The sequence below is a fragment of the Pongo pygmaeus genome, chromosome 23 (assembly GCF_028885625.2).
Source record: "Pongo pygmaeus isolate AG05252 chromosome 23, NHGRI_mPonPyg2-v2.0_pri, whole genome shotgun sequence".
NCBI lineage: Eukaryota > Metazoa > Chordata > Mammalia > Primates > Hominidae > Pongo > Pongo pygmaeus.
In genome coordinates this window covers 57177402-57198724 of record NC_085931.1, presented here as the reverse complement: position 1 = coordinate 57198724, position 21323 = coordinate 57177402, and the positions used below count along the sequence as shown (strand labels likewise).

The following is a 21323-nucleotide window of genomic DNA, read 5'->3' as shown; positions in this document are numbered from 1 at the left end:
TTCAGAACAAATAATTTTACCACGGATTAAAACAGCAATTTCATAATAATAAAAGGTTCAGTTCATCGACAGAACATAACAAGCCTAAATGTTTATGCACCTAAATGTTTTAAACAGAGTTCAAAAATATAAGACCAGTAATTAGCCGGGCCTGGTAGCACATGCCTGTAATCCCAGCTACTAAAGAGGCTGAGGCATGAGAATTACTTGAACCTCAGAGAAGGAGGTTGCCGTGAGCTGAGATTGCACCACTGCACTCCAGCCTGGGCAACAGAGTGAGACTGTCTCAAAAAAAAAAAAAAAAAAAAAAATATATATATATATATATATACGTGTATATATATGTGTGTGTGTATATATATATATGTATATATATATATGTGTATATATATATGGCTGGGCATGGTGGCTCACGCCTGTAATCCCAACACTTTGGGAGGCTGAGATGGGCAGATCACTTGAGCCCAGGAGTTTGAGACCAACCTGGGCAACATGGCGAAACCCCGTCTCTACAAAAAAATACAAAAAACTTACCCGGGCATGGTGGCGGGTACCTGTAGTCTCAGCTACTTGGGAGGCTGAAGTAGGAGGATTACCTGGGCCTGGGAGGTTGAGGCTGCAGTGAGCTGAGATCATGACACTGAACTCCAGCCTGGGCTCAGGGTGAGACCCTCTCTCAAATAAATAAATAAATAAATAAATAAATAAATAAATAAATGAAGTATCCATAAAAAAAGGACATTGATAAATTGGACTTCATCAAAATTAAGAACTGGTCTGGCATGATGGCTCACACCTGTAATCCCAGCACTTTGGGGGGCCGAGGTGGGAGGGTTGCTTGAGTCCAGGAGTTCAAGACCACCCCTGGCAACATAATGAGTCTCCATATCTACAAAAAAAAATTAGCCAAGCATGGTGGTACACACCTGTGGTCCCAGCTACTTGGGAAGCTGAGGTCGGAGAGTTTCCTGAGCCCAAGAGGTCAAGGCTGCAGTAAGCCATGATCGCACCACTGCACTCTAGCCTGGGCAACAGATTGAGACCCTATCTCAAAAACAAAACAAAACAAACAAAAAAATCTTTTTTTTTTTTTAAGATACTATTAGTAGAAAGAAAAGAAAGACAAACCACACACTGGGGAAAATATCTGTAGATCACATGTCTGATAAAGTATTTGTATTCAAAATATATAAATAATGTTCAATAGTGAATAGTAGAAAAGCAACTCAATTAAAAAATGAGCAAAAGATTTGAACAGAAATGTCACCAAAGAAGATATATGGAAAATAAGCAACAAAAAGATGCTCAACATCACTAGGAAAGTGCAAATAAAAACCACCACAGTGAGAGACCATCACACACCTACTGACATGGTTAAAATTAAAAAGATTGATCATGTCTCATGTTGATGAGGGTATGGAGGAACTGGGACTCACCCATATACTGCCAGTGGGAATGTAAAATAGTACAGCATTTTCTAAGATTTTTCTGAAATGTTGGAAAATATTTCGGCAGTTTCTTAAAAAGTTACACAAACACCTGCCATCTGTTCCAGCCATCATACTCCTAGGTATTTATTCAAGAGAAATGAAAGCAGAGGGCCGTACAGAGACTTGTACGTGAATGTTCATAGCAGCTTTATTTGTAATAGCCACAAGCTAGAAACAACCTAAATGCTCATCAACAGGTGCGTGAATCAGCAAACTGTGCTATGTCCACATGATGGATGAAGAAGAATGAACTATTGATGCTTGCTGCAATGCAGATGAGCCTCACAGCCATTCTGCAGAGTGAAAGAAGCCAGCCTAGAAAGAGTACGTGCTATGTGATTCCATTTATATAAAATTCTAGGAAATATAAAGCAACCTAGAATGATAGAAAGTGGATCCATCGTTTACTGGGGGAGGGAGGCAGGGAGGCATGGGGCTGGGGAAAGAGGAATTAGAAAACAGCACAAGTAAACTTTAGGGGTGACAGACAGAGGCACTACTGATAGATGCAGGAGGCAGATAAGGGGGGAGTCCCCAGAGAATCTGCAACCTGCCCCACAAGTGTTTACCTCAGATGCTTTTGTGCAGAAGAGGGAACCTGCCCAGGGTTCCCTTGTCTTGACAGGCCCACAAGGGACGGGAACCCACCTGTGCACTGGGAGAATGGGGTGGAGCCACGGGAAGTTCTCACCTTGCGCAGCGGGAGGAGCCTGGCCTCCAGCTCATGTGTGGTGGCCTGCTAATCAGTCTGTGAGCTGGGAACCCATTGGCAGGATCCCCTCTAGCTTTGCTGAGAGTTTTTTCTTTTTTCCTTTTCGCCCAATACTGCTCTCCTCACCCTTCAACGTGTCCACGTGCCTAATTTTTCCTGGTCATGACACAAGAACCCAGATTTAGTTGAACTAAGGAGCAAAAATTCTACATCACTATTTTGAGTGTGATGATGGTTTCACAGATGCGTGTGTGTGTACGCCCAACAGATTGTACACTTTAAATACGTGCAGGTTATTGTATGTCAATTATGGCAATAAAGCCGGGAATAAAAAGCAGGGATAAAATGGTACGTTGGCCGAGTGAACCAGCCTCACCCATCCGGTCTCCTGGGTGTAAAGTTTAAAGTAAGTGCATTTAATATCCGGCTCTTCTGAGAGACCAGTCTACATAACTAGGAATATTACCCAAAAGATCAGATTAGGTACAAATATGAACGATCTAATTTACAAATAAGAAATAATCTTAAATGACCTCATCTCTCAGACTTCGCAGTAACAGTACAGTAAAACCTGGAAGTAAGCAAAGAGGTTTTAAGAATTGTGAGATGAGTACAAATGACCACATGTATGAATAACAGTGAGGAAACGCTGAGGGGGAAATAAGAAATGGGTTATCACCCACTTGCTACTTTAAAGGCTGGTGGTCAAAACCAGGGATGGGTGACCAGGACGCTTCAGTGTGGTCACTTTTTGTAAGTTCCCCTTTTTTTTCTTTTTGCCATAAAGTTCCTTGGAATTGGTTCAAAACAAATTTGGAACCCTCTTTCTCCTCCCCTGAACCCTTGCTATTTATTTATTTAAAGACGGAGTCTCACTCTGTTGCCCAGGCTGGAGTGCAGTTGTGTGATCTTGGCTCACTGCAACCTCCGCCTCCTGGGTTCAAGCGACTCTCCTGCCTCAGCCTCCTGAGTAGCTGGGATCACAGGCCGAGATCGCACCACTGCACTCCAACCTGGGCAACAGAGTGAGCCTCTGTCTCAAAAAATTAAAAAATAAAAAATAACATATTTTACATTAATTGGATCATAAGAAATATGTCCTTAAGTTTAAGAGGTGCACACCTCCATGCCAGCTATTTTTTTTTGTATTTTTAGTAGAGATGAGGTTCCACCATGTTGGCCAGGTTGGTCTCGAACTCCTGACCTCAGGTGATCCACCCACCTCGACCTTCCAAAGTGCTGGGATTACACGCGTGACCACCGTGCCCGGCCTGCTCTTAATTTATTTAGATAGGAAGCACAGTTCAGTCTGTGGAATTGAGTTAAATGTGGCTTTTAATGGATTATATAGACCACAAGGCTAGTATGCAGGAAATTCTCAAGCCTTACCTCTGTCACAACTTCCAGATGAGTTAAAAATACATTTTAGATTATAGTTCTTGACAATGACCTAAAAGACACTACTTTTAGAAAAGGACCCCTGAGTCTAATTAGAAGAGCAGGGTTCCCTCCTGCATGAGGACCAGGGGTCCTGTGTTTAAGCTGCTGGGGGAGACAGGAGGGGGCTGGGCAGCCCTCCTGGCCACTGCCAGGAAAGAACTTTCCAGAGCTAGAGCCACACACCCACCCACTCCTGCAGCTCACACAAATTCCATATTTCAGAACAAGCTCTAGAGTATATCTTACCCAAAGAGAAAAAGTGTATCTCTGAACTCTTTTACTAGACAATGAACTATATTTTTTACCCTGGGGGTGGGGCTCGGGGAGCCTGCCTGCCTTAAAAAAGAAGAGAAAGGCAAAAAAGAAAAACAAACAAAAGCAAGCTAAATCTTCAAATCCATAAGGAAAAGATTTTTCTGATAAATAGCACAAATAGTCATTATAGGAAAACGGTGAACCAGCATGGGCTGTGTCTGTGATGGGTGAAGAAAGGTCCCACGTTGTGGGGTTAAGAGCTGAGTTCTGGGCTGGTGATCTCCAGCACGTCAGGATGTCCTGGGACCTGCCTCCTTTCCTCCTTCCTTAAATAAACATAACAACGACCTCACAAGGCTGCTCTGGGCTTAGGCAAGCTGAGGTGTGAGGTGTGTGGGCAGCCTGCAGTGCTCAGGAAGCAACACGGTCATTGTCAAGGCCATTAACCCGGGTTCGCTGCAAGGCAACCTACCCAGGCCACTCAAGGCGCCACCTGAGGCAGAGCCTTTTCCTTGCTCTCCTCCAGCCTCCCTGTCCCCTTCCCCACTGCTCTGGGGGCCATCATCTCCCTACACCTTCACTCTTTCCACAGTGCTTATCCTCTGCTTAAAGCGCCAGGAGAAAGGGAGTCAAAACTTGCACCATCTGTAAAGGTCTGTCAGGGTCACTCCCAAAGCTGCTCGGTCACAAAGTCCCCCCAGAGTCCTCAGGGGCTCACTTGCCTCTTGCAATTCCTGATTATTGACTAAGCTGAGAACACTGCCACCTTTTACAAGGTGCAATCATGCCAGCATGCAGAGAATAGCCCTCTAGGGCCAGCTGAGAGGCGGGGTCCAGGCCTGGCGCTGTGTCTTTCTGGCTGTATGAACCGTGGCAGGTTACTTACTTTCTATTTTTTTTTTTTTTTTTGAGAGGGAGTCTTGCTCTGTTGCCCAGGCATTACAGGTGTGCACCACCACGCCTGGCTAATTTTTGTATTTTCAGTAGAGATGGGGTTTCACCATGTTGACCAGGCTGGTCTTTAACTCCTGACCTCAAGTGATCCGCCCGCCTCAGCCTCCCAAAGTGCTGGGATTACAGGCGTGAGCCACCATGCCCTGACTTTTTTTTTTTTTTTTTTGAGATGGAGCCTCACTCTGTCGCCCAAGCTAGAGTGCAGTGGCGTGATCTCTGCTCGCTGCAACCTCTGCCTCCTGGGTTCAAGCAATTCTCCCTGCCTCAGCCTCCTGAGTAGAGTAGCTGGGATTATAGGCACCTGCCACCACGCCCAGCTAATGTTTTGTATTCTTTAGTGGAGATGGGGTTTTGCCATGTTGGCCAGACTGGTCTTGAACTCCTGACCTTGGGTGATCCACCTGCCTCAGCCTCCCAAACTGGTGGGATTACAGGCGTGAGCCACCGCGCCCAGCCAAGTTACTTAATTTCTCTGAGCTTATTTCTGTATAGTCACCCACTGCACAGCGACATTTTGGTCAACAATAGACCATAAGTTCAACTGTGGTATCATGGTCCCATAAGATGATAATACTGTATTTTTGCTGTAACCTTTTCTATTATATGTTTTGGTATGTTTAGATGCACAAATACTTACCATTGTGTCACAGGGGCCTACGCTGTTCAGTACAGTAACACGCTGTACAGGTCCGTGCCTGGGAGCAACAGGTTGCACCTCAGAGCCTCGGTGTGCAGCAGGCTGTACCGTCGGGGTTTAAGTGTACTCTATGACTTTCACACAGTGATGAAATCGCCTAAGGATGCATTTCTCACAACCTGTCCCTGTCATTAAGCAACATGACTGTAATACCCATGTACACACCACTCAGGTTTATCACACTGCTGAAGTCTTTTAAAAATATACAACCTAGAGAGAATTAGAGTCCCCATGGGACCCCTCCCCAATTCTCCCTCCATCTTGCTCAGGAGGCAACTGAGTCCTTAAAGCTGAGATGCCCTTTGCAATATGTGTATGTCTGTTTCCACCAGTGATGTACTAGATTGTTTAGTGTTAAAGATTTTACATGGGCCGGGTGCAGTGGCTCACCCCTGTGATCCCTGCACTTTGGGAGGCTGAGGCAGGCGGACCACCTGATGTCAGGAGTTTGAGACCAGCCTGGTCAACATGGTGAAACCCCATCTCTACTAAAAATACAAAAATTAGCCGGGCATGGTGGCGGGCACCTGTAATCCTAGCTACTAGGGAGGCTGAGGCAGGAGAACTGCTCGAACTCGGAAGATGGAGGTTACAGTAGGCTGAGATCGCACCACTGCACTCCAGCCTGGGCAACAAGAGCAAAACTCTGTCTCAAAAAATAAAAAATAAAAGATTTTACATTAATTGGATCATAAAAAATATATCATTAAGCTTGTTTATTTTCATTCAATGTTGCTTAAAAAATTTTTCTTTTTTAGACAGGGTCTCACTGTCACCCAGGCTAGAGTGCAGTGGCGGTCATAGCTCATGGCAGCCTCAAGCTCCTGGGCTCAAGTGGTCCTCCTGCCTCAGCATCCTGAGTAGCTAGGACCACAGTCATGTGCCACCATGCCTGGCTAATTTTTTTTTAATTTAAAAATTTTTTTGTATAGACAGGGCCTCACCATGTTGGTCAGGCTGGTCTCAAGCTCCCGACCTCAAGTGATCCACCTGCCTTGGCCTTTCAAAGTGCTGGGATTATAGGCGTGAGCCACCGCGCCCAGCCTAGTCTGTTCTTTTAAATTGCTATGAAGTATACCACTGTATAAACGCATCCCAATTTATCTGTTTCCCTTTGACGCATGTACAGCTTGTTTCCCATCCTTCCGTCTTACCAACAGTACCTCTCTGCAGACCCTTGCACATGTCTCCTCTTTAAAATGTCTAGCTGTCCCCCGTGGGCTTGCTGAGGTAGGGTCTGTACACTTTAGCTGCTCCCCGTGACTGAATCTCAAGCACTGTTTGATGTGTGCATGGCTTTCACAAGAGGGGGCACCATGAGCCGTGACACGCGCCTTCCGGGGCCCAGCGGCACTGGAGATCAGGCTTTAACACGTCTGAAGCTTTCTTTGCAAAAAAGTGTGACTTCTTTTCCAGCTAAAGAGAACAGTTTTCAGCCGGGCGCGGTGGCTCACGCCTGTAATCCCAGCACTTTGGGAGGCGGAGGCAGCGGATCATGAGGTCAGGAGATCGAGACCATCCTGGCTAACACAGTGAAACCCCGTCTCTACTAAAAATACAAAAATTAGCCGGGCGTGGTGGCGGGCGCTTGTACTCCCAGCTACTCGGGAGGCTGAGGCAGGAGAATGGCGTGAAACCGGGAGGCGGAGCTTGCAGTGAGCCGAGATCACGCCACTGCACTCCAGCCTGGGCGACAAACCAAGACTCCGTCTCAAAAAAAAAAAAAAAAAAAGGAACAGTTTTCTTGGAGGAAGAAACATTTGTAAATGAAACTTTCTAGGAAACAGTACACTTACCCGTGATGACTGAGCCATCTGAGCCAGGACAGCTTCCTAAATACTGGTATTCCGTAAAACCAAAGCTTCCAGAACTATCCTCGCCGATGGATTGCGAAATCTCTTGGATGTTTCCCATTTCTTGCAGGAATTCTTCAGATAACGGGCTCTCTAGATCGCCAGCCTCGAGTGGGGAGAGGGGGCAGAGCGGGCTTTCCGTGTCCACCATCGCGACTGGATGGTGCTGGTTGTGCCGCCCAGCTCCAAGCTACCAGGAGGAAAGAGGAACAATTGGTAAGACTGATGTATAACAACGTTCACTTGTTTGTTTTTATTTTTTTATTATTTATTTATTTTATTTTTTATTTTTTATTTTTTTGAGACAGAGTCTCAGTTTCTCACCCAGGCTGGAGTGCAGTGGCGCAGTCTCGGCTCACTGCAAGCTCCGCCTCCCAGGTTCAGGCCATTCTCCTGCCTCAGCCTCCTGAGTAGCTGGGACTACAGGTATCCGCCACCATGACCGGCTAATTTTTTGTATTTCTTTTTTTTAGTAGAGACGGGTTTCACTGTGTTAGCCAGGATGGTCTCGATCTCCTGACCTTGTATTCTGCTCGCCTCGGCCTCCCAAAGTGCTGGGATTACAGGCGTGAGCCATTGCGCCTGGCCGTTTGTTTTAATTTTTAATTTTAATAATTTTTTATTTTCTTATTTTTGAGATAGAGTCTTGCTCTTGTCACCTAGGCTGGAGTGCAGTGGTGCGATCTCAGCTCGCTGCAACCTCCGCCTCCTGGGTTCAAGCAATTCTCCTGCCTCAGCCTTCTGAGTGGTTGGGATTATAGGCACCTGCCACCATGCCCAGCTAGTTTTTTTGTATTATTAGTAGAGACGAGTTTTCACCATGCTGGCCAGGCTGGTCTTGAACTCCTGACTTCAGGTGATCCGCCCGCCTCGGCCTTCTAGAGTGCTTTGATTACAGGTGTGAGCCACTGTGCCTGGCCACTTGCTTGTTTTTAAATGCAATGTCATTTACCATCCAAGATACGCCTGAATTCATCATCTAAACAGGAACACTGCTGAGCCTCTCCTCTAGGCTTGTCTCTTGATCAGCACACTGAGAAAGTGAAAAATCTTTAAACAACAAAATGTTGAAGGAGCCATAGCCCACGGGGCCAGGAATCACTCTGTCATCACTGACTGTGCAGCTGTCGCAGCTCCATACAATATGTTTGAGGTGCTGGGGACACAGCGGAGACAAAAACAGATCCCTGGGCCGGGCACGGTGGCTCACACCTGTAATCCCAGCACTTTGGGAGGCCGAGGCGGGCGGATCACTTGGGGTCAGGAGTTTGAGACCAGCCTGGCCAACATGGCAAAATCCCATCTCTACTAAAAATAGATGGGATGTGCTTTGTAATCCCAGCTGCTCAGGAGGCTGAGGCAGGAGAATCACTTGAACCTGGGAGGTGGAGGTTGCAGTGAGCCGAGATTGTGCCACCACACTCTAGCCGATGCGACAGAGTGAGACCATGTCTCAAAAAAAAAAAAAAAAAAACCAAAACCAAAAACAAAAACAAACGAAAAACAGGGTCAGGCGTGGTGGCTCATGCCTGTAATCCCAGTACTTTGGGAGGCTGAGGTGTGCGGATCACGAGGTCAGGAGTTGGAGAGCAGCTTGACCAACATGATGAAACTCCGTCTCTAATAAAAATACAAAAATTAGCTGGGCATGGTGGCGGGCACCTGTAATCCCTGCTACTCAGAGGCTGAGGCAGGAGAATCACTTGAACACGGGAGGCGGAGGTTGCAGTGAGCTGAGGTCACACCACTGCACTCCAGCCTGGGCGACAAAGCGAGACTCCACCTCAAAACAGCAACAACAACAACAAACAAAAATCAGATCCCTGCTCTCAGGGAGCCTCCCTTGTAAGTGGGACACAGATGGTGAACAACGAAACGAATGCACGTGTGGAGTGTCCAGGGTGGGGCCAGGGAAGGCCTCACTGATTAGGGGGCAGGAGATAACCGCAGGGAATGAGGGGGCAAGCTGTGTAAATGTCTTGGGGGAGAATGTTCCAGCAAAGAGAACACCAAGTGCAAAGGCTCCAGGACTGAAACATGTTGGCACATTCCAGGAACGACAGGCAGCCAGTGTGGCTCAGGCTGCAGGGTGCAGGGAGCAGGGCCAAGCCAGTGGCATGTGTGCTGGGTGTGACATCCACTTCGGTGTGCTCTCCCTGTAGCCATGAAGGCAGCTCATGCAGGGAGTCCTCGACCACGATTGTATGGTCAAGAATACTTTGTGGAGTCCAAACAAATCTAACTGGGTGAGTCCCAGACAATGATGGGCTATTTCAACTAGCAAAGCGAACGGTATTTCCATAGGGGTATAGTGACAAAGCAGCGGTTCTTCCTGGGTTAGTCTGTATCATGCTTTCACTGAAACATCTTAAACCACTTCCTGAGACCTCCAGATTGAAGCCCAGTCTCCTGAACACACTGTTCCAGCCCTTCCACATTTGTCCCTACCCGATTGTGCATTTGTCACCGTTCTTCTACCTCCTGGAAATGCAGCAGTGCTGAGAATTGCTTTCAGGATTCCACGTCTGCACCTTTGCCCAGGTGCCACCTGCCTGAACCACCCTGCCCGAACCACCCTGCCCACCGCTGCCTTCTAGAGGCTCTGCCTCGGGTCCACCTCCCTGAACCCAGCTGAGTCATCAATCACCCAACGAGGCTGACTAGGTGACCTTTAGCTTCCAGAACTGTCTTCCCCTCTGAAAATGGTCACATGATGCCCTCGGCTCACATCGTGGAGAGGCTCAGGGGGTATGTGCTGCCACCAGCCACTGTCAGGGCAGCCGTCATCACCTGGTGATTACGGAATGCCAGACTCTCCAGATGGAGTGAAGAATACTGTCCCAAAGAAAATATTCACCCATTAAATGCATTTGCGTAAAAATATGTTCACATTTGAGGTTTGCTTAATGTAAACAACAGCTTTTAGTGCGGTGAGGAAGGGATGTTTTGGCTTCCTCTACCAATGAAAAATAGATACCTTTCATCCATTTTTGTGAAATTCACATATTATGTTTGGAATTCTGGCAATAAATCATCAAAGTTCACAGGGAAATCATCAAATAGCACACAGGGAAAAATAAAAGAGAACTGTTAACCTTTCACAGGGTTTAGAAGACTTTCTTTCTCTGTAACCTATTAGCATAAATCAGCCTGTGGATCTGTACAGATTTTCTATCATATTTTATTCTGCATTCTGTCTGAAGGGAGATTTTTTTTCAAATGGCAAGAAACATAATGGGGTAAGCATTACTTAAAATATTTTTCACTACGAACAAAAAGTTCAAAAGTTGCAGTCACTAACTGACTGTATTAACCATGAAGTTCATCCCAATAGAAAGCAAGTAGCTGAGGCCGGGCATGGTGGCTCACACCTGTAATCCCAGCACTTTGGGAGGCTGAGGCGGGCAGATCACTTAAGGTCAGGAGTTCGAAACCAGCCTGGCCAACAGGGTGAAACCCCATCTCTACTAAAAATACAAAAATTAGCCGGGCGTGGTGGTAGGCACCTGTAATCCCAGCTACTCAGGAGACTGAGGCAAGAGACTCGCTTGAACCCAGGAGGCAGAGGTTGCAGTGAGCTGAGATCGTGCCATTGCACTCCAGCCTGGGGGACAAGAGCAAGACTTGGTCTCAAAAAAAGAAAAAAGAAAAAAAAAAAAAAAGAAAGTGAGTAGCTGGGGCCAGGTGTGGTGGCTCGCACCTGTAATCCCAGCACTTTGGGAGGCTGAGGCGGGCAGATCACTTAAGGTCAGGAGTTCGAAACCAGCCTGGCCAACAGGGTGAAACCCCATCTCTACTAAAAATACAAAAATTAGCCGGGCGTGGTGGTAGGCACCTGTAATCCCAGCTACTCAGGAGACTGAGGCAAGAGAATCGCTTGAACCCAGGAGGCAGAGGTTGCAGTGAGCTGAGATTGTGCCATCGCACTCCAGCCTGGGGGACAAGAGCAAGACTTTGTCTCAAAAAAAGAAAAAAGAAAAAAAAAAAAAAAGAAAGTGAGTAGCTGGGGCCAGGTGTGGTGGCTCGCACCTGTAATCCCAGCACTTTGGGAGGCTGAGGCGGGCAGATCACTTAAGGTCAGTAGTTCAAAACCAGCCTGGCCAACATAGTGAAACCCCGTCTCTACTAAAAATACAAACAAATTAGCTGGGCTTGGTGGCAGGTGCCTGTAATCCCAGCTACTCAGGAGGCTGAGGCAGGAGAATCACTTGAACCTGGGAGGTGGAGGTTGCAATGAGCTGAGATTGCACCGCCGCCCTCCAGTCTGGGTGACAAAGCAAGACTCTGTCTCAAAAAAAAAAAAAAAAAAAAAGAAAAAGAAAAAAGCAAGTAGATGGGCAGAGACTGTGTGATGGATGGGCTGTGGCCACCTCCCTTTTTCCCCCAATCATGTTCTCAGCACTGGGGTGGAAAATGCACGTGGCCTGTGCCTTTTATCCCTGCTAATATTCTCTCTTCTGGCCAGGAGCATCGACCAATATAACAATGTTAGTTTGCTTGTCGTTACATTCAGGGAATTTCAAAGTTTTACAATTTCATCATTTTTAGTTGCTTTTAAACAATACCCAGGATTAATTTAGAGAAACATTGGTCTTGCCATGAATGAAGAGCTAACCAAGATACAATCTCTATATAGAGTGAGGCAATACTGTCTTGAACTCTGGCCAGAGGGACTGGCTCTATACAGATCATTGAACAAATTGGCCCTTCCTTGCTCCCAACAAGAGCAGATAAGGAACAGTTGCCTTTGGATGCATCCCCCAGATAGATAGCAGAGGCCAAACGGGCACCCGCCCCACCCTGCACGCCCTCCCAGCATGCTCTGGTGCTGGGGCTCCCCCCACATCACTGGAGCTTCTGATCAGGAGCAGAATATCCCGGGGAAGTCCCCACCCCTTCCTATTACCCACATGACATGCCACTGTCCAGCTAATTGAGAAGAGTGAACCAGGCTGGCCAGTTCCCGTGTCCTATGCCCCAAATGCTCTTGGGGGGATCAAGACATAACCAACCATCCCTTTTCTCAACAACTGCAAACTCTGATCCAGGAGGCAAGACAATGCAAACAGCACTGAATTAGATCTTCAGTTTCATAGCACAGACAGAGTCTCACAAAAGCTGAGAGGTGACGGACAGGTGGATAGGGTGTTGGGAAAAGGTAGGGCTTCTGTTCTAGTCCCAGCAATGATGGGAGGTTCTGCATGATCCTCTCATTCCTTCCTTACCTGAGACCTTTTACATTTCTAAATTCATAATTTTCTTTCCCTTACAATTTATTTTTTTATTTTAAAAATTATTTAAAATATTTGTGGTACATACTCGGTGTATATATTTATGGGGTACATGAGATGTTTTGATATAGGCATGTAATGTGAACTAGGCACGTCATGGGGATTGGGGTAGCCGTGCCCTCAAGCATTGATCCTTTCAGTTACAAACAATCTAATTATACTCTTTAAGTTATTTAAAAATATACAATCAAGTTATTATTGACTATAGTCACCCTATTATGCTATCAAATAGTGGCCAGGCACCGTGGCTCATGCCTGTAATCTGAACATTTGGGAGGCCAAGGCAGGTGGATCACTTGAGGTCAGGAGTTCGAGACCAGCCTGGTCAACATGGTGAAACCCAGTCTGTACTAAAAATACAAACATTAGCCGGGCGTGGTGGCGCATGCCTATAATACCAGCTATTCGGGAGGCTGAGGAAGGAGAATTGCTTGAACCTAGGAGGCGGAGGTTGCAGTGAGCCGAGATCATGCCACTGCACTCCAGCCTGGGTGACAGAGTGAGACTCTGTCTCAAAACAACAACAACAACAAAAAACCTAGTGGGTCTTATTCATTCTAGTTTTTTGTACCTATTAACCATCTTCACTGCCTCCCAACCCCTCACCACGCTTCCCAGCCTCTGGTAGCCATCCTTTACTCTCTCTGAGTTCAAGCGATTGGATTTTTAGAGCCCACAAATAAGTGAGAACACGTGAAGTTTGTCTTTCTGTGCCTGGCTTATTTCACTTAACATAATGATCTCCAGTTCCACCCATGTTGTTGTAAATGACAAGATCTCATTCTTTTTTACGGCTGAATAGTACTCCATTGTGTATATATATCACATTTTCTTTATCTATTTGTCTGGTGATGGACACTTAGGTTGCTTCCACATCTTAGCTATTGTAAACAGTGTTGCAACAAACAGGAGTGCAGGTGTCTTTTTGATATTTCCCTTCCAATTAAAATGTTAGAGCTGCATCTTGTATATCATAAGCTCAAACTACTGAGATTCGATTTTTAGGTCTTACTAAATAAACATTTATCAATCAAAATATTCCTCTGAGAATGATGAAACAGTATATGAAAATTGTGGAACACTGAAAAACAGACAAATACAAGAGGAAGTAGACATCGAATTATATCACTGTTTTATGTCACCTGAGCACAGGGCAGGTGCAAACACTGGAAGGATTCTAACAGTAATTCATAACTAACACGAAGGTATTTTCTGGATCACCAGCTCTTAGATGCATGACTGTTTGGAAGATTAGGCTAAAATGAGTTATAAATGGGAGAAGAAGCTCTTCCTTCATGAAACCCATTCACCTCTAGATTCCCACAGCATCTTGGGCCCAATTCTGCTGTAGCCCTGATTATCTGTGCTGTTGAAACTTTTTACGTGTCTGTCTCACCTACTAGACTGTATGCTTTGTGAGGCTAGGGAACATATTTGCCTAATCTTTGCACCCCTACTTCTAGCACAATCCCTGCTATGTAGCAGGTGTTCAATATCTATTTCTTTTTCTTTTTTTTTTTTTTTTTGAGATGGAGTCTTGCTCTGTCAGCAGGCTGGAGTGCAGTGGCACGATCTCGGCTCACCGCAACCTCCGTTTCACGGGTTCAAGTGATTCTCCTGCCTCAGCCTCCTGAGTAGCTGGGACTACTGGCACATGCCACCACGCCTGGCTAATTTTTGTATTTTTAGTAGAGACAAGGTTTCACCACGTTGGCCAGGATGGTCTTGATCTCTTGACCTCGTGATCTGCCCGCCTCAGCCTCCCAAAGTGCTGGGATTACAGGCATGAGCCACCTCGCCTGGCCTCAATATCTATTTCTAACGATCTGCACAGAAGGAGCTCTAGGGAATTACTTACTCCAGGAGTAACCCAGTGACGGTCCGTGAGAATTCACCTCGGCTCTGTCTCCACAGCCACAGCCTGCTGTCACCTAGAGGGCAAATCGGCACGCATAGTGTGTCCGAAAACTACAAAAATGTAATGGATATCTAGAACAGAAGTCAAAGGGATTCTGTGTGGGAAAGGTGATCTAATTTGCAGAGTGAATTATAATCATCATAGGGACAGGAAAACAAAGCCAGCAAAAGGAAAAAAAAAAAAACCCATACTGAACACAATAGGGAGGAACAGATTATCAGTTCCACTCCCTTCCTCAGGAGCCACAGTTGCAGAGCTTGGGGAGCGTCCTGTGATAAAAGGAAGTGGTTTGTATTAAGAGTAAAGTAGTTTTGCCGCTTGCTTGGAATAAAAGAAGACTGAAGGGAAACTCCTCCACTGTGGGCTCCCGGAGGGCAGCTGCTGTGTCTCACCCACGTGTGCACCCTTGTATTGGACATGAGGTTCTTGGACCCAGAAGGTCCTTTGGAAATATTTTCTTTTTTGTTGTTGTTTTTTTAGATGCGGTCTCACTCTGTCACCAGGCCGGAGTGCAGCGGTGTGATCTCGGCTCACTGCAACCCCACGCCTCCCGGGTTCAAGTGATTCTTGTGCCTCAGCCTCCTGAGTAGCTGGGACTACAGGCACACACCACCACACCTGGCTAATTTTTTGTATATTTAGTAGAGATGTGGTTTCGCCATGTTTGGCCAGGCTGGTTTTGAACACCTGACCTCAGGTAATCTGCCCACCTCGGCCTCCCAAAGTGCTGGGATTACAGGCATGAGCCACTGTGCCCGGCCCCCTTTGTAAATATTTTCTGAAATAATGTATTAAATAGCAGGTAGCTGAATACTGTCCCAACTATCAAAACATCTTTATATTCTATGTGATCAGACACTCAAGACAACCAACAAATGGAATTGAGCTTGAATTTTCACACTCAAAACTTTTATATTTTTGAGACAGAGTCTCTCTCTGTCACTCAGGCTGGAGTGCAATGGCAAGATCATGGCTCACTGCAGCCTTGATCTCCCGGGCCCAGGTGATCCTCTCACCTCAGGCTCCCAAGTGGTTTGGACTACAGGCGTTGCCACCACACGCAGCTAATTTTTGCATTTTTGTAGAGATAGGTTTCACTATGTTGCCCAGCCTGGTCTCGAACTCCTGGGCTCAAGCGATCCACCCGGCTTGGCCTCTAAGTGTTGGGATTACTGGTGTGAGCCATCATACCCAGCCTGGAACTTATATTTGATACAAAAGCCTCCAGAACAATAATTACGAACATTAGACTTTCACTTTTTTGACTGCTTATGCTTCTTTACTACTCCCTCTAATTCACTGTATTGTAACCACTTAATATGCTTAATAATGCCACCCTACAGAAATCAATTTACATCTTTCTTTGCTAAACGAGGTCTGATCCAACCTCATGGAGCACTTTCAGGGCAAAGGATGGAAGTCTTCTCAAACGAGTAGTGTTGCTGTGGCAGGTGACTATCAGATGACAGATTTTTCTCTTTCCCACCAAATTCTAATTTATCACCTTGTCTTTATATTTTTTGAATATCATATTTAACATCTAAAAGTCTTTTAGCTCAATTTGTTGGGCTAAGATTTAAAATAACATTTCAGAATAAACAAACACAGAAGCTAGAAAGCCCTCTGTACCTTCACCTAGCATTGGTTCACAGAAATAGATGAACACGGCTGGGCGCAGTGGCTCATGCCTGTAATCCCAGCACTTTGGGAGGCTGAGGTGGGCGGATCATGAGGACAAGAGATTGAGACCATCCTGGCCAACATGGTGAAACCCCATCTCTATTAAAAATACAAAAATTAGCTGGGCATGGTGGCACGTGCCTGTTACTTGGGAGGCTGAGGCAGGAGAATCTCTTGAACCTGGGAGGCGGAGGTTGCAGTGAGCTGAGATTGCGCCACTGCACTCCAGCCTGGTGACAGAGCAAGACTCTGTCTCAAAAAATAAAAAAATAAAAAAAAAAGAAAGAAAGAAAGAAAGAAAGGATTAATCATTACCAGTGCCAAATGATTAACACGCTAACAAAATCAGTTCAGAAAATGCCAACGGAAACACATTTAAAACAGAAGGAAAAGGACCAGACTATAACGGTGGTAAAGACACTCTATCTTAATGAATTTAAATCAAATGCATCATAAATAGTTTGCATATCACCTACATTTAACTAGACACATCTAGATCTTGCCCAACAATACCTAAAGCAGTAAACTTAAAATTTTGTAATCAAAAGAATTTGGCACATAAAAAAGAGTGACAAGTCCAACGTGGCACAAGAGCTGTGAGCTCCTCCACCTTTATCTTCAAAGGTGCAAAAAGAATGTTCCAAGAAAACTCCCTAAGGACTTTACACAAAGTTCACACTATGTGACTTCCGTTTAAAACCCAGCACTTCTTTATATTTTCAGAAAGTTTGTAGCTATTGTTTTAAAATATCTTACCTTTGTGGATGGTGATATCAAAATAAGAGAAGAAAAGCTGCAAGTTTGGACACATTTTGTGTCCGTTGCAATCAAATTTGAGTAAGCCAAGAGGCCTGCCACAAGAATCAAAAGTGAACTGAAATGAAATTTGTAGTCACCACTCAAAAGCTCTGACCTGATACAGGATGGGACGCATAGCAAGGCAGGTAAGGTTGAAGCATTTAGCAGCCAGATGACGAGGAAGCAGCCTGGGCGCAGTGGCTTGGCCAGTTACAAAACTGAAGTGACACACAACTAACGATGACGTTTCAGAACAAGAAAGGGCTAATGGGTTTTAGCAGAAATATATCAGATACACGGCAGGCGAACTTTACACGGCTGAGGCTTGAACTCATGGAACACATGAGCACGCACCTGAGCTAACGACTGTGCTTAATGCTGGAGACCACAGACAGGCAATCTCAGCTTTGAAGGGATCCACAACCCCAGAGCACTGGGACAGGGGGGTGTGGCACTGGCACGGGAAGGAAAACAAGGAGAAATAATATTATTGAACATCACACTTGGGCCAGGCCCTCAAGGGTAGCTGCATGTATTTTTTTCTTTAATCTATCCATGCCAGGGCAGGTTAGGTATTATTCGTCCCATTTATAGAGAAGAAAAATGCAGAGGTTGAGAGAGGTGAGTAACTTGCCCAACTAGTAGGTGAGAGGTACAAACAAGCAAATGGTTGCAAAGGCAGCGTGATGAGGGCTGTTACTGGGGGAATCCTGAAGGGCCAGGGAGCCTACATAAAGGAAGGGACACCCAAGACGAATCCTAAAGGCTGACTGGATATTCCACAGGAAAACCCAACAGAAAGGAGGGTAAGGGCCATTTCAAGGAAAAGGGAACAGCACATCTGCATATATGGCCCAAAACATCATTGAACAAGTGGTTGAGAATGGCTGGACAACTGGCTCCAAGAGTTGCATCAGTTACATGTTACTGTGTAACAAACTCTGAAACTTAATGGCTTATAACTACAACCATTTTATTTGTTCACAATTCTATGGGTCAGCAAATTGGGCTGAGCTCAGCCAGGCAGCTCTTCTACTGGTCTGACCTGGGATAATTCACATAGCTGTGGTCGTTTTGTGGCTCAGCTATGGCTGGATGGCCTCAGTCACTTGCCTGGTGGCTGGTGCCAGGCTGTTGGCTAGGCACTTCTCACCATGAAGTCTTTCATCCTCACAGAGGCCACCTCACGCTTCTCAGATGGTGGCAGCATTCCAAGAGGTTGAATGTGGAATCTGTAAGGCCTCTTAAGGTAGACCTCATTTGTAAGTTAGGCAGTGTCCTTTCTGTTACATTCTCTGGGTCAAAGCAAGTCACAAGGCAAGCCCAGATCCAAGAGGTGGGGAAATAAACTCTACCTCTTGATGGGAAGAGCCTCAAAGAACTTGTGACCATTTTTTATCTACCTCAAGGGAGAAGTGGCAAGAGGTGAGTCTGCAGAGGTAGGAGAGGCCAGCAGTGCCAATCATGGCACATTGTTAATCCCCATGTTTAGGAGTTTGGATTTCATCCTAAAACAATAAGGAGCCATGGGAGACTATTGAGGGGAAGTGTGATGTGATCAGATTTGCATCAGGATTGTCTTGATGGCAAGGAGGAATCCAGATTCAAAGGGAACAAGACTAGAAGCAGCAAAACTCCTTACGGGGCTGTTGTAACTGTCCCAAGAAGAGATGGTGACAGCCCTGGGTAATGACACAAGAGGCAGGAGGACTGCGAGATAAAGAGCTGACCCTGACAACTGGCAGCTGCCTGGACCAGGGACCTGGGACAGACTCTAGGATGAATGTATGCTCTCGCTTGGGTCACTGGGCAGAGGAGGTGGCACCCATGAAATTTGGAAAATAAAGAGAAGGAGGGCAGGTTTTGAGCATGGAGAGAAGGGATTACAGGCATGAGCCACTGCACCTGGCCATGAGTTCAGTTTTAAACTGGTGTTTAAGGTACCTGAGGCTTGGCCTCTGTAAGCCGGGTCTCCTCTTCTGAGAAGCAATGATGATGCTCACAGTATTCACCTCCTAGGGGTTCTTGGCAGCAGCAGCAGTGCCTAGAGAGGCTGCAAGGCCAACCTCAGGGGAAGGCAGTGCTATGACCTTGAAAATACCACCATATACAGTAGATATCCCTTACCCATGGTTTCACTTTCCTTGGTTTTAGTTACCCCCAGTACAGTACAATAAGATATTCTGAGAGAGAGAGGAAGAGACCTTTTTGTTACAGTGTATGTTATAATTGTTCTATTTTATTATCATTGTTGTTAGTCTCCTACTGTGCCTAATTTATAAACTTTATCATAGGTATGCATATATAGGGAAAAAACATAGCATATATAGGGTTTGATACTATCTGAGGCTTCAGGTATCCACTGTGGGGGCTTGGAATGTATCCTCCTTGGACAAGGGGGGGAGCACTGTACATTTCTTTGAACCTCAGTTTTGTTCTTTTCTTTTATTTATTTATTTATTTTTGAGACAGAGTCTCGCTCTCTTACCTAGCCTGGAGCGCAGTGGCGTGATCTCGGCTCACGGCAACCTCCGCCTCCTGGGATCAGGCGTGAGCCACTACACCTGGCTGAACCTCAGTTTCAATAACTGTAAACTTAGGTTAATGACAGCTACATGGCCAGGTGGTTCGAGATGTCTAGAAAGTAACAGGCACGTGGTGCTGCTCCTTCCTCCCTCCTTACTGGGAATCCTTGCTCCCCCGGCCCCCAGCCCACGCCTTCATCCTTGAATCATGCTCTTCTCCCTGCCCGGCTGGTCTTCCCAAACTATAACATCTACAAAGGCAGGACCACACCTTATTCAAGTGTGTTGCACAAATACACCCTTGAATAAACTGAGCTGAACCAGAAAGGGCAGAGGAAGAGGAAAATTAGATTTATGTGAGACCTTACAAGTAACCAAGACAATGTCTGAGACATGTCAAGGACTTCGCATTACTTAAACAAAATGATGCAATGTGCTGCAAATTATTTAAGGTTGGCCGATGGCATCCGGTCTATGAATGTAAGTCTACACTGCCAATCCTGTTGTATTTAAGTTCTCAGCAAATATGCCATATTGGCTTTAAAGGAAAGAGAAAAGGCCCTTTCCCTTTAACTTCTAGGGGCCAACTCAGGGAAGTCAAAATTTGCTCAAGACCAAGAGGAACCAACCAAGTAGAAAGATAATCCCTTCTGCAATAGTCCTATATGCTGAAGGTTAGTGTATATATATATATATATATATAGATAGATAGATAGATATATTTTTTTTTTTTGAGACGGAGTCTCACTTTGTCGCCCAGGCTGTAGTGTAGTGGTGTGATCTCGGCTCACCACAACCTCTGCCTCCTGGGTTCAAGTGATTCTCCTGCCTCAGCCTCCTGAGTAGCTGGAATTACAGGCGGCCGCCACCATACCTGGCTAATTTTTGTATTTTTAGTAGAGACGGGGTTTCACCATGTTGGCCAGGCTGGTCTTGAACTCCTGACATCAGGTGATCCAGCTGCCTCAGCCTCCCAAAATGCTGGAATTACAGATGTGAGCCACCACACCCAGTCAGAGATGGTATATGTTAAACTTCTCTCCTTGAGCTTCCTTCTTCAGTTTTTAGATTAAGCCAACAGTATTGTCTTTTGCCAGAGCAGACAAGTTCTGAATGTACTTCTGCTTCTTCAAAGTCTGGTGAAAAGCAGCAGCAAAAGAGGGCAACAGGGTCAACCACAGAGTTTTAAAATGAGGGCACTCCAAGTTCAAATGGTCATCACTCTACAAAGTTATGAGAAATGGGAGACACTAGCACGTTCTGATGAGAGCCATGCAGAAATACTGCACTCATGAAAAAGGAATAGTATGCTATCAAAAGGGACATTCAGAGAATAAGAACTTTTCTAGGGAATTACAAACTCAATTGCAAACCTAATAGAAGGGCTGGAAGATAAAGGGCCTAATCTCACAGAAAGTAGAGTGAAAACAGATGGAACATGGGAGAAGCAAGAGAAGTAAGAGAGGACCAGTCCAGGAGACAAAACTCATCCAAATAACAGGAGCTCCGAAGAGCAGGAAGCAAGAACATGGAGCACGGGAAACCACCAACCAATGCATTCAAGATAACTTCTCAGAAATGATGGGCATGAATTTCCAGGTTGCAAGGGCCCACCAGGGACTCAACAGAATGGATGAATACACACACACAGATGGTCACTCACTGGGAAATTCCAGACCATGCTGGAGACAAAGAGAAGATCCTACGAGC

General features: G+C 45.7%; 1 protein-coding gene across 3 annotated transcripts in view; it reads right to left on the bottom strand.

Moving 5' to 3' along the window:
* PPARA (peroxisome proliferator activated receptor alpha) overlaps nucleotides 1-21323 on the bottom strand; it is a 96403-nt gene that overhangs the window by 38829 nt on the left and 36251 nt on the right. For all 3 annotated transcript variants that reach the window (XM_054469754.2, XM_063663125.1, XM_063663124.1), the window contains one exon: nucleotides 7345-7591. In XM_054469754.2, the coding sequence (XP_054325729.1) occupies nucleotides 7345-7552 (208 nt within the window). In that variant the 5' untranslated portion in view covers nucleotides 7553-7591. The remainder of the gene's footprint in view (nucleotides 1-7344; nucleotides 7592-21323) is intronic.